General features: G+C 43.6%; 1 protein-coding gene across 1 annotated transcript; it reads right to left on the reverse strand.

Moving 5' to 3' along the window:
* Positions 1 to 4,747: 4,747 nt before the first annotated feature.
* Positions 4,748 to 12,467, reverse strand: SETD9 (SET domain containing 9). Its single transcript, XM_030969316.1, has 6 exons — positions 12,358 to 12,467; positions 11,230 to 11,594; positions 9,443 to 9,566; positions 8,386 to 8,501; positions 7,176 to 7,281; positions 4,748 to 5,006 (listed from the first exon to the last, which is right to left on the reverse strand). Exons 1-6 carry the CDS (start codon positions 12,441 to 12,443, stop codon positions 4,919 to 4,921), a joined length of 885 nt encoding a protein of 294 aa, XP_030825176.1. The 5' UTR covers positions 12,444 to 12,467; the 3' UTR covers positions 4,748 to 4,918.
* Between the last annotated feature and the right edge of the window lie 1,468 nt (positions 12,468 to 13,935).

Consider the following 13,935-nt stretch of genomic DNA (forward strand, 5'->3'; position numbering starts at 1 on the left):
GGGGAAAGAAAATTCACCCAAATTCATAAATCCATGTCAAGCTAGATTACAGCTGTGTATACAAAAATTCTACTTGGCTTAGGCCTTAATGTTGAACTTAAACAATTTGAAATGCTTTTTGCTTTGATTCTCCAGTCCCTCAAGACAACAAGCACTGATCTTGGACCCTTAAAAGCTGTAAGATCTTATGTATCAATTCTGTCAAATGCCAGATGGAGTTAGTGGAGTGTCTCCTAGATCCAGCATGCTTGATTTTACAGTGGCTGGCACTGTAAATCTTCAGGTAAAGAAATTACTATTTTTTTAATTAGACAGGAGTACAAGCTGGTATAATTCTAAACAGCAAAAGTTGTAATTTGCCAAGTAATGAGCTTTGCTTCTCCTGATGGAGAGATACAAGGATGTCTTTCTAATGATGGTCAGTACAATCTGCAAAACAAAATCCTATCCAAAACACTTCAGTTACAAGCTGCACCTCCCTTTTTTTAGTTGTTTAGCATAACAATCGATGTTAGAATAAATGATTAGGACTGACCCCATCTATTTCTTGTTTTGATGCAACTAATTGTTAGCCTTGCAGTACTGGAGTCTTAAAAATGGTTGTATTTTAGTATATGTATATTTAATCTAAACTCCCCTCAACTCAGTTACTTAATTTACACTTCCATTTAGGTAGGAAATATTAGTTTGTGTCTCTAAAAAGATAAGATTAAGTCCTTACAGTGCTTAGGCAACAAACAGCCAAGTCATAGAACAATAGAATATGATTCTAAGTTGGAAGGGACCTATTAGGATCATCCAAGTGCAGCTCTGGCCCTGCGCACATTACCCCAGGAGTCACACAACGTGTCTGAGAGCATTGTCTGAACACTTCTGGAGCTCTGGCAGGCTGATGTTTGGAAGGACCACTTCCCTGGGGAGCCTGTTCCAGTACCCAAACACCCTCTGGTGGAAGAACCCTTTCCTGATATCCAACCTAAACCTCCCTGGACACAACTCCAGGCCATTCCCTTGGGTCCTGCCACTAGTCATGAGAATGAAGAGATCAGTGCCTGCCCCTTTGCTTCCTCTCCTGGGAATGGTGAAGACCACAGTGTGGTCTCCCCTCAGTCTCCTCCAGGCTTGAGGAGGTCTTGAACAGACCAAGTGACCTCAGCTGTTTCTCATCAGGCTTACCCTCCAGAACCTTCAACATCCTCATGGCCCTACTCTGGATATTCTCTAGTAGTTTAGTGTCTGATACTGTGGCACCCAAAAGTCATGATCCTCCAGCTCATGGCACTGAGATTCCCTTGGTCCATCATCCTATCAGTATTATTCTTTGCTACTGTAAGAATCAAGGAAAACCATCTGTACTCTTGATCCTTCAGACTCCCAATTGTCCCAAGAACCTGAAGGCTCTTTTGATGGCCCTCAGACTTCTCTTTGGTTTTTTGTCTCTGACAGTTTGAACAACCAATAGCAGACAGTAATCAAATACCCTTCCTAGACTGAAGAGCTTTCCAGTAACATCCTTTATCTGAGCAGCTGGGAGCCAGCAGACTTCCCTGTGCATTGGAAGTCTGCATATTGGCCCTCTGTCCTTAGAAGGGAGTCTCCTATTAAAACCACCCCTTTTTCTCTTATAAGACATGTTATGATGTGGAGTACAGGTGGTGCTGTTTTACAAGGCCTCACTATTCCAGAAGGATCTTCACCTACCTCATCTGTTGTCTGGACTTCTAGTTCCAGGGCCTCATACCTGTTGTAACAGGTGCTAGTTCTAATTGTTTTCAGGAGGAGGAGCCTTCCTCCTGGTACATGCAGTGATCTGCTTTCAGCCTTCATCTTCCGCAGACCCTTGGCTAATTACCTTGCAGGATTCTGAGTCCATCAGCTTCTCCACTACCATGGAGGTTTGAGACTCCTGAGAGTCTTGAGAGTGTAGCATCTCTGTAAATAACTGGTCAATCTCTCACTCATTCACTCAAATACTACTTAACTTGTTCACTTCTTCCTCTGCTCCTTCACCCAGTTACACATCTCTTCAACCACAGCACACCTTCTGCAAAAGAACTGTTTGCTGGCCCAGCCTGAGAGGCATCAGACATTTCTGGAGAGATACATTTGTCATCCGCGGGTCTGTGTCTGGCTGGAGGCCTCTGACATGGCTGAGTCAGTGAGTCCAACAGCTGCAGGGGAATGAGCTCTGTGGTGCAGCAGCACCATAACTAAAGCTTATGCTGATATTAGCTTACATTAATAAGACTGAGGCTGAAAGGATCTTTTCATGGCTCTTCCCCACCAGATACTGAGTCTGTTTATCTGTCTCTATTGGATCCTTCCAGATGGTCAAAGGATCCCTTCCTGATCATCCTGCAGTACCATGTTCCTGTTCACTGTATTCTGGGTTGCTGAAGCTCCTTGGAGCTGATTAAATCTGCTGCACTGTTCCTGGCAAAGTGGCTGATTGGCTGCCGAGGGCTTCTGGGTCCAGGCAGGGCTTGGGGCTGCTGCTCTAGTGCTGCTGAGCTTGGGGATCCCATGAGCAGCATGACCTAACCCTCACCTCCAAATCTACCCAACCAGTCACTGCTGCTGCCTCCCCCACTGACTTGTTTTGTCAGCAAGTTGCAAGGTAACAAACAGTACAAGCATAAACCCTGGCTATCAGTTTGATAAAACACTTCCTCTACTAGTTCTTGGATTTCTCTTCCCTCTCTGTAGGGGAAATAATTTTAAGCTCCCAGTAAGTCTTGTCCCTCTGACAGGGGAGGGGGCCAGGATGCCCCAGCAGAAATGTGCTTTCCTGCTCCCTTCACCGTGCTGAGCCATGGGCACACTCCTGCCCTGCAGCACGACTTCTTATCCCCACCCGCTCCTTTGCTGTGGCTGGCACGCACCTGCCTGCTGTGCCAACAGGCCTGATATGAACAGATCTCAAGGTGGCAGAACATCACCACTCCCTCCTGCTGCAGTTCCTGACATGTCTCCCTGTGTTGCCAGGTGAGTTCCAGAGGCGGAGCTCAGAGGGGGGCAGGGGGAGGAGCAACCGGCAGCGGGGAGCAAAGCAGCCTGGCAGGCAGTGAGCGAGTACAGCATCACCTTTATGTGCGAAATGGAATTGTCTGAAAGCACACCTTTGTAAGACCCAGGGAGTCAAATCATGAACTCTGACATCACCTATGGGCTTCCTGCTCTCTGGCTCACTCCGGTCCTTCTATAAACTGTTTTCTATGAGTTGCTTCAGCTCACTGCAATAGAAGAGAACAAAACAGCAGAGAAAGCATGGAGTGGTGGTGGTGGTGTTACTGTGCTTAGCAAGTCAGATCAGCTCATGGGAGGGTCTGATGAGCAGTGGCCAGGAAAGAACAGCAGGTGTAATAGCAAGTGAAAAGGGACAAATAAGCAGTAGCACACACACACATTTCCTGCTCTCCTCCTTCCAGAGTGCCATGGGAGCTGCCTGGGGAACCACAACCCCTGCATTAGGAACACTGCAAGTGCCCTTGACATCCAGCTTCCTCCACAGATCAAGACGTCCCAATAACCTCTGAGAGAGCTAAGGAGAAGAGTCAGCTCAGGAGAGAAGGGATTCTCAGAGTCATGGAGGATTAATTCCCTCTTCAGCAGTGGTGATCACTGCTCTGATCCCTTACCAAGCAGTGATGACACAAAGAATGTCACCAGAAGTCACCCTGAGCGTCATCATGAAACTTGCACAATCCATGCTGAGCCTGATGCCACTGTCTCAGAGCTCTGCTAGTTAACTTCAGCTGGTTAACTGCTGAAATAGCCAGTCTCCTCTGGCAGTGAAGGGCTTCCAAATGAATGTGACAGGCAAGGTTCAGGCTTGGAAGCAGACCACATAATGCAAACACCACAAAGCTTTGCATTCTGAAAAGGAGATGATGCCTCAGCAGCTAAGCAGGGCACCCTGGCTGCCCCAGCCACTACCCAATTTGTAACAGCACAGCATTTCCCAGCTCCTCCTCTCTCATGAGCTTATGCCAACCACAAATTCATTGGGAGGCTTGCTTGGACTTCTGCAGTTAAATACTGGTTTCATCTTTCTGAAAGCAGTTTGCAGACAGCAGCAAAACTCAACGTGGGAATAGCTGGCCCTGTTTATACCAGCAACTGATTAATGAAGTTCTCTTGCAGAATAAAAGCAATGAAGTTGCTATGTGCCAGGAAGCTTGCCATGAATCACTGGAATCGGGACTGGGAGAGGCTTAAAGGCACACAGGACTGCCACAGCTGAAGCCAGTGGCTCAAGATGGCCTCGAGATGACAGTGCACTGTGCAGGTACAGCTGAGGGCCCATCAGCATGGTTCCAAAATGGGCTTCATACAAGATCAGGTTCCAAAACGGGCTTCATACAAGATCAGGACAACTGCCTGTACTGCTGTGTTTTTTAAAAGCAAGGTGATACCAAAGGGGTCAGCTTCAAGAAAACCAAAAATAGACTTAGTAACTACTGTGAACTATGAGGATTAGCATTATATATTACACAATTCAAGAGGATAGTCATTCTTACAAGCTGCATCCCTTTAAAGCACAGGAAATTAAATGGAAAAAACACGACAACAGTTCCAGTTACAGACAACTGTGCAATCTGGTAGGTTAAATTACATGTCCAGAACTTAGGTTTTAATTTTATTAACTACCTTATGGACAGCTGAACACCAAGTACAACTACAGAAATATCAACAGCAGCAGATATCTGAGAACCTAATGATGTAAATAGCTAAATCTTCACCTGTGCATCAAATGTGGACTATTTTCAGAGAAACTGTTTTGCTGAATTTCTACAGTTTTGCTCTCTGAATGGTAAAACGACAGTTCTCCCTTACATAAAAATGATGATGAAACTTGAAGTACAGGCACCATACATATTTTATTGACAGAGATTTCTTCAGTTTTGAATCTATTAATTCAGCTGACAACAGTGTAGTAATTTGAAAAAAGTTCTTCTCCTTGCTTGATGTCTCTGAGAGTGACAAGAACTACACACCTCAAGTGGCTGTAAAAGAAGAAGCAAAATGTGTGAAAATGAACAGTTATATCTTCCTTTGAATTGTTTTCAATTCTTCATTTCAAGAAGCTAAACCAGTGGCCTCATCCAGATTAGTTTTGAGTAATATGCATAATGCAGGGCAGGGAACACGGGAAAACAACACTGGAATACAGACAGCAATATAAGCAAAACCAATATAATTTAAAAACCAACAGCCAATGTGGGTATGCAAAAAGTATTCCCACTCAATTTTTCCACACAATCATTCAGAGATGAAAAGAATTAGTCAAGACTGCAAGAGACGCACTTACACAAACAGGAACAGAAGCTACAGCAAAGTTCATGCAGCAGAAGCCACTCCTGTGGACACACCTGTCCACAGGTGCCAGCTGGCTAAAGTGTCTCTCCTAAGGCCCACCACCACCCAGGAAGACAGCTCCTAGCTGCACCAGAGACCTGCTGCTATCTGCAGGGGTGGGTCAATGATCACAGAATCATGAGGTTGGAAAGGACCTTTAAGACCCCTGAGTCCAACCCATGCCCTGACACCACAACTGAACCATGGCACCAAGTGCCACATCCAGTCTTTTTTTAAACACATCCAGGGATGGTGACTCCACCACCTCCCTGGGCAGACCACTCCAGTATTTTATCACTCTTTCCATAAAAAACCTTTTCCTAACTTCAAATCTGTATTCCCCTTGTCATAGCTTAAGACTGTGTCCTCTGGTTCTGTCAGTTGTCACCTGGTGAAAGAGACCAACCCCCACCTGACTACAGCCACCTTTCAGGAACTTGTAGAGAGGGATAGGGGTATCCCTGAGTCTCCTTTTCTCCAGGACAAACACCCCCAGCTCCCTCAGTCAGCTAAAATCAGGAGCTGGCAGGCAGTTTTGTGCAGAGAAATTTAGAGAGGTAGAAACCCACCCCTCTAAACTTCCTTTTAATGAGTGATCATGCCCTAAAACTGAAGTATGTGTTCTGAGAAGGAGAGCACATGCTTTGCGTACTAATGAACCCGGAAGTGGAAAACAGCATGAGCTCAAGTCTCCACTATTCGAAATTTAGTGTGAAGCCATTTTAAAACATATGAAACAACAAGGTAAATAAGTACTGAGAACTGTTTCATAAGACATAAAAAGATGCTGTCAGCATGGAATACATCAGTATTGAAGCAAGCACCTAGAAGCAGATGGGATTTTTGTCTGGTGGTAGCACACTGGGAGAAACGATGACCAGAAGACCATATTTTCTTGGACAGATTCCAAGCAAGAGCAAAATTCCCCCTTCCTGAAGCAGTCCTATAGTTTATGTGCTTTCACACCTCAAGTACAGTATCTAGGCTTCCTGAGAATTTAGTACTACTGCTTATTTTATTAGTACTTATTCAATTATCTGCAGATTCCAAGTGCATCTTTGACCTTCACTCAACAAACTCTAAGTTTAATCAGAAAAGCCATTTTTCCAATATACACAACTTTCTCCAATGAAATTTCAAAGTACTTAAATAACTCCAGAATTACACTAAAAGTTCAGATGATCTGCTCTAAAACTCATACATCCTTGAAATTAAGAGGATTATCTTAATATTTCCAAGTATTCTAATTTCTGAAAAAAGGTGGACTTTCAAGTCATAAACAGGATGTTGTAATTTTACTAACTGTACTGTAACTATATGCCCTTGTATTGCACAGTGTTTCACTTGTCTCAATACAATTTTAGGTTTCTTCTTGCAAATTCATCTGCTTATTTGTCACATAAGCAGATGACCTGGAGAACAGAGAGTAAGAAGCCTAAATCTGAATTATCTCAGAAGGGCTTTGGTCAAGGTTGAAACGGATTTGAGATATGTACTGAAAAGCCTCAGTACTGTAATACAAAGTACAACTACTGCTTTATGGGATTCAGAAGAATTGCACTATAGTGCAACACTGCTTGTAAAACTGTGTCTTCAGGGACATGCTGATTTCATGTGTGAAAATGTGGAAAAAAGGATGAGGAGTCTTGTAATTAAAATTAGTCTATTCAGAGAGGTAACTCCCCCATATAGTTGCACACTTTGGTGTATCTCATCTTCACATGGTTTGTTATTTTTCAACCATGTCTGTCCTTTCTTTACACATGCAGTATGCATTGTATCATACAAATCTATGAGCTCTTTCATGTGCTGCCAACCTCTCCATGTCATGGCTGTAGACGATGTTTGGAAGATACTGTTTCAGTTCTACTGGAAAATGTCCTGGCACGTCAAACTCTTGATAACACACGTTTGCTGCTTTTTCTAGGAATTAAAAAAAAAGTTATTAGATAGGGCTTAGAGATGTGTAAAAACATCAAATGTGCTGCTACAGAAGAACCAGATGCTTCACCAAGCCTGAAAACCGTTCCTCTGTTGGGAGGTACCACACTCCTCTGAAGGCCTATTTTGAAATACACAAGAGGTATGCAATCAACTATAGGAGCTCTGCCCAGTTATCAACATGTCAATGAAGAGGCACATCTTGTTTAGTGGCAGGGGTAGCTTACAGCACTGCTAATGGTTCCAAATACACAGTGTTTGCTTTTACAATTAAAAAAAAAATCGAAAATATTTTTGCCTCATGGCAAAACATGTCAGAAACACAGGCAGAGAGAAAAATCACATACACATGACGTGGAAGAAACAGTTTCATGGGACACCCCTGTATCTCTGTGCCAATCCCCAGCAAGCTTTGCTCCTCCAGCAGCCTTTCTGAATGCTACTTGGAGGAAGAGAATCTTTAGTGTAATGCAGGCTATGAAACCCACTTAGAAGCTGAGTATGGGATCAATTCAACTCTCTGTACAATACAACTGTTCCCGTGAGTTACTTAAACCAACAGTGACAAAGAATAAGTAATTCCCTTCTTCAGGTCCAACAAGGGTGATTACAACAATTTCCTAGATTTTGTGCATAAACGTAAGGAAGTATAAAAAAGGTCTTACAGTTCAAAGTGAGCAGCGATAGAATCTTACTGCACATGTCACCGTAGGTAGTTTTCTCACAAAGCCTTCTGGAACAATACTGGGAAACTTGATGTGCAACTCTAAATTGTCCTAGTCCAGTGGTATTTTGCCAGTTATCCTTTCCCACCATCTCACTTTTGGGGCGTGTGTGCCTTCATTCTACATACCAGGAAGGAAACTGGGGCATCAGTGAGAAAAAGTGTATTTGAAGTGTTGCTGCATGGAAGGATTCTAAGTCAGTTGTGACAAAAAACCTCAGGAAAGTTTTACTCCCTGAGTGCTTGTTTTAAATAATACTACTGCCCCCCCAAGATCAACTTCCTGTTCTCTGTGTCACCTTCAAAATAATTTCTATCCATAAAGCCAAACACATACTTGGAAAATTTACCTGACAACTTACCATGTGAGCAGTTGTTGACGTACTGTCCCACTGCCAGTGGGTTTTGCAGGGTGGCTGTGAGCCAGCTCTCATCACTCATTTGAAAAGGGCCAAGCTGATCTCTTCTGCTGCAAGACCTGAAATGCCCAACAGTATTAGCGGGGATCATGGCTCCTTTGTCTCACAGGTTATCTTACTTCCTCTGTAGGAATGGCCACTGCATAAATTTACAGCTGCCCAACCCACTTGGCGTGGAGGGCATGTGCATAGACCAAGAGATCCCACTACACTGTGGTGTCCTTCAGACTCTGCTAGAAGAACCTGGCACAAAACTACCACACACTCTTCCACAAATCAACATCTAACACTATCATTACGGAAGTGTCAACACCTTTCATTCATCTCTTAAAATGCAAAGACTCATTACAATAATAGCTTTCAACTCACTCCAAAAATTAAAATCTGGTATTTATGGGTATTACTATTCAAACTAGGTATTAATTTCTATCAATCTCCTAGTTCTTTTCACATCATATTTAAACACAAATTGCAACAAATTATATCTTAAGGTAAATCAACCGTTAGCTGTGTCAGGGGAAGTTCAGACTGGACATTATGAAAAGATTCTTCACTGAGAGGGTGGCTGGTCACAGGGCTCCTCTGGGGTGCGGTCACAGCACCAAGTCTGTCACAGTTCAAGGAATGTTTCTGTGATGCTCTTGGTCACACGGTTCAGTTTTAGGTGGTCCCATGAGGAGCAGGGACTTAGACTTAATGAAGTAAGCAGGTTTGAGTAACAGCTCAGAAACATTTCAATACTTTTACACTACATCCTGCTCTAGCACAACTATTTTCTGTACAGGAAGGTCTCTACATCAGAATGCATCTCACTGGTGTTACAGAAGAAGACACAAGTACATAATGGATCACATCCAACATCTCTCACCCCTGTGCTGTCTGAATTATGAGCAATGCACAGGTGAATGACAATCATGCACAACTCAGGGTAAGAAACAGGGAAGATGAGGAGTACCCCTGTTTTAAATCAGATGAGTGGCAATCCTCCACTTCTGCTTACCTGTACACTGATCTTGACAGTCCCTTATCGTTCCCATCAATAAGGACACCATCAATGCACCTAAAAATAAAGGGATTGCCAAGGGACTGGAAAAAGATGGGCTCATGCTTTCTGTATACTGTACCTGTTGCAAGACAGATATTATTTCAGAAGAAAGTAAGTTAAGTGTCAGAATCAGCTTTCAGTCCCCTCCACACAGAAACTCAAAGGAGAGACAGTGGGTAGTACAGAAATCCCCTCTCACTTATTGACACTGACATCTGTAAATCTACAAACTTTCAGACACAAGTTTTTGGGATATAAAAAATCCCCTCTCAAGTAAATGAGCTGACACATTTATAAAGAGAGAAACCTCACAGAAAATCATAGAAGGCCTGAAATGAGTATCTTTGGGAGAGGTAGATAAAGCCATACAGCCAACTAGGGTGGTTCAGAGATGAAAACATCAGGTGATAATTGTTCAGGAAAACACAGTTTAAGATACTAAACTGTTTTATTACTACTGCACCAGGACTCCAAGACACACACAGATTCAGCAAAGAATCTGAAACACCTCCCTCCATTACCATAGGGGTTTTGTTTGGTCCAGGAGATGAAAAATGACAAACCAGGAACAAAATATTTCAGCAGACTGTTTCCCAAATCTGAGGGGAGGATTTAACCGGCGACAACTTCCAAGCAGAGAAAAGCAACCAGCAAGCTGACTGGCTCGCCAATTTTCATGAAATCGTTGTCCTGTATCGCTCACACCCACTACATCTTCAGCACCTCTCTGCAGAAATCCTGCACTGCAATCTCACATGGAGCCAGGCAAAGACACAGGCAGGCTGCAGTTCCTGTACAGAGGTCCCATGCCCAGCATGGCAGATCAATATCCTGAGAAGGCATTTCAACAGCCCATCCTCTTGTTTTGCTACAAGAGCTGTCACAGGAGACTCTGAATGAGCCTACGCTCACATCTAGTACATGCCTGAAATCTGGAGTGAGCTGCAGAAGTGGCAGGCTCTCTCCCGCTGTCACTCAACTCCTGCAGTCAGCTCACGAGTAATCAATGGCAGTGGCCAAGCACTCCAAAAAATGCACTCCACTGCCCAGGGAATGCTGGGGCTGCTCCCGATGCTGCATTGCTGGCACAGGCCAGAGACCACGGGGGATGATTCTGCTGACATTAACAAACCCCAAGCAACTCAGTAGAGCTGCTAGCTTGGCCATACTGATAAAATTACAAACCTTTTTAAGAAATGTATGCAAATACAATTCCAAGAAATGAGGAAGAGAGAAGTACTGATTTTGCCAAACACACTTCATGGAATAAAGTTCTGCTAAATGAAGGTTTTATTTTCATTCTCCATTTTGTACTTCTGTACTTTGAAGAAGCTCACGCAATTGTCTACTCACCTGTGTGGAGATCTCAAACCTCATTTTTCAAATCCTGAACCAAAAAAAAAACCCCAAGGAATTAAACTGTTCTGTTCATCTACTTTAAGTTTCTCCTGTGCATTTACATTTAAAGAATCAGAAACAAGTCTTGCAGCTGCAGAAAAATCAGGCTTTAACTACTAAATTTTTTTTATAAACAAAATTATCCTTCCCAACATTGTTTTTTATATTTCCAAAATAACTCTAGATAGTTTACAAATATTCTCATGCAGCCTAACTGGTGATTTTGTTAAGGAATGACAGAAAGAAAACCCATAGAATAAAAATTAGTGTAGATCTTTGGCATTCCATGATCAGATGGTTAGAAGTCCCATCTAACTTAATAAAAAATATGAACACTCCTTTACCAGGATACATAGACACAACCGTCCCTTTCGGAACAAAACCTCTGGTAACAAAGACTCCAGTTCCAGCAGACACCAGCGAACTCCGGTCTCTGCTAACAGTGAACCCAAGCGTGTTGAACAAAACCTCCTCAGGACTGAATGCGTGCTGACCCTGATGGTTACAAAACTTTACTTCTGACCGCTTCTGCTCCACAGAAAGTAATTCTAGATATTGACACTTGACTTCTGGAAGTAAGGCCAGAATATCTGCTTGTCTACTTAAGTCATTTATGAACAGAGCTTTAAATGTTCTCAGTAGTGTTTCAAAGACGTCTTCATCAGCAATAATTTTGTCTTGAGAGCTTTCAGGAACATATCGAAGGGTCCTGTAAAGAAAAGAAAATATTTTAAAATTAGAAATATGTATTACTTTTATTTTTTCTAAATAGAGAAGAGCCATTTTGCAGCACCAGTAACTTCAATACACTGTTGTTTTAGAAAACCCCAAGCTTTGTTCATGCTTGTTCAAGCTAAAGCCACTGTTCTTAAAACACTGAAAAAGACCATTTAGTAAAAACTAGTACCTGTTCTACTATAAATCATTATCTCTGAGTATTTACCACAAGTAAGTTAAACCCTACTGAGCTCTCAGTGGAAAAAGCACCGAAAATAAAACATAATTATCATAATGTTTATTTTAAAAAATACAAAGAGTTCATTACACTTTAAAAGAGGCAAGACAAATATTGCGTGGGCAAGGAAGGTTTTAGTTTAGTTACTTGTTTTAATTTTGTTACTTATAACCATGTCATAATAACTTAAATTCAAACACTACTTTCACAATTAAAGTAGGGCATACACATCTTACCAACAAGAAATTATTTATCTTATCATCCATCTATCTATCTATCTATCTATCTATCTATCTATCTATCTATCTATCTATCTATCTATCTATCTATCTATCTATCTATCTATCTATCTTCAACGTTAAACACCATTTTAAGGTGTCTGACTAAGAATTTCATGACAGCCGAGGGGCGACCAATGCTGAAGCACTATTGCGTGAGCTCCTGCGGCGCCCCAGACTATCTCGACGAGGGGCAGCAGGGTCTGAGCTCGTGCCCGGGGTCTTTCCCCGCGCCTCACCTGCGCTGGCGGCGGAGGTTGAGGGCGAGCCAGGGCACGAAGCGGTACTTGTACGAGCGCCAGCGCCGCCGCAACTCCCGCAGCATGGCGACCACTCCCTCACGACCCTGGCACCGCCCCCCTGCCGCTCCGCGCCCGCGCGAACTGGAACAGCCAATCCGCGCTCCGGACACACGCCTGCGCGTTTGTGTCCTGAGCTGCCATTGGCTGCGAGCGGCCGGCGGGGCCGTGAGCGGCGGCCGAGCCGGGAGGGGGAGTCCCGGGGCCGGGGGTGAGGGCCGGGGGTGAGGGCCCCGCTTTCGCTCCGCGCCGCGGGTAACGAGGCGCAGGTCCCAGAGCAGGGAGGGCTGCAGGCAGCGGGAATGAAAACGGATAGCTCCTGGCTGCACACTTACAGACGGAAATACACACAGTTCTGTCGCAACAATGTTACGTTGCACCTTCTGTGTTGTACTGAACAATCCGAAAAGACAAGATCAGATGAAAAGGTGGTTTAAAAATTATGTAGAAGCGGCTGTTAAAGACCACTCCTTACACTGTCAGATCAACTCTCCAAAATCATCCAGTGCCTGCTTCTAGCGATGCTAAGGACTGTTAGTGCCTCAGAATGTCACAGAACGAACTAGGTTGGAAAAGAGCTCTCACATCGAACCCAACCTATGACCAAACACCCCTGTGAGGATCATTGTTCAACCTTCCCTTAAACACCTCCAGGGACCGTGACTCCACCACCTCCCCGGGCAGCCCATTCCAATGTCTAATTATAATCCCTGTCAAGAAATTCCTCCTAATATCCAACCTGAACCTCCCTCGCAGCAGCTTAAGGCCACATCCTCACATCCAGTTTCCCGGGAGAAGAGGCCGACCCGCAGCTGGCTCCAAGCTCCTTTCAGGTAGGCACCTGAACTTCTTTTTCTCCAGGCTGAGCCCATCCCCACCCCCACCTGAGTTCCCTCACTGCTCCTCCTAAGATTTGTCCTCCAGAGTTGTGATCCAAGTTATAGAGTGGCTGAGTTATAGACCTGAGCCTTGTTACACTTCTGTCCACACTTTTAGCTAGTATGTGGCTGTGGTCACAAGGAGACATGAGTTGTACTTCGTAGTGTCATAAGCTACTGTAGATTTAAAGGTGCTTCCCACTGACTGATGTACACCAAGCAGCAGCATAGAAGTACACAGATGGAAGGGATATACTTCAAATCACAAGCATTTATAAACAGGGGCATAAGCCCTTTTGGTGCCACATTCTACCATCACTTATCTACCAGTCACTCAGTATTTGGTCTTCAGAAATTAGCAATGGCCCCCAAATCATTCTCTACAAACCACCACAGGTGTAAAGATAAGGGTACTGTTATCATCTTTAGCCACTGTTGTCCTTTGGCTGCTTGGATACCTAGTTTCATAAAACTTTTATCTTTGGATGCTGCTTCTTATCTTCAGTTTTAGTTTAACACTGCCAATGAACCAGGGAAAAAAGAACATGTACGCATGTATTTTACTTTATTTGGAAAGCAGTTAAAAAATATGGAGTGTTTGAGAATTGGTTTTGGAGTAAACAGAAATCAGACCTCAACA

This window comes from Camarhynchus parvulus, chromosome Z, assembly GCF_901933205.1.
Source record: "Camarhynchus parvulus chromosome Z, STF_HiC, whole genome shotgun sequence".
NCBI classification, from domain to species: Eukaryota; Metazoa; Chordata; class Aves; order Passeriformes; family Thraupidae; genus Camarhynchus; species Camarhynchus parvulus.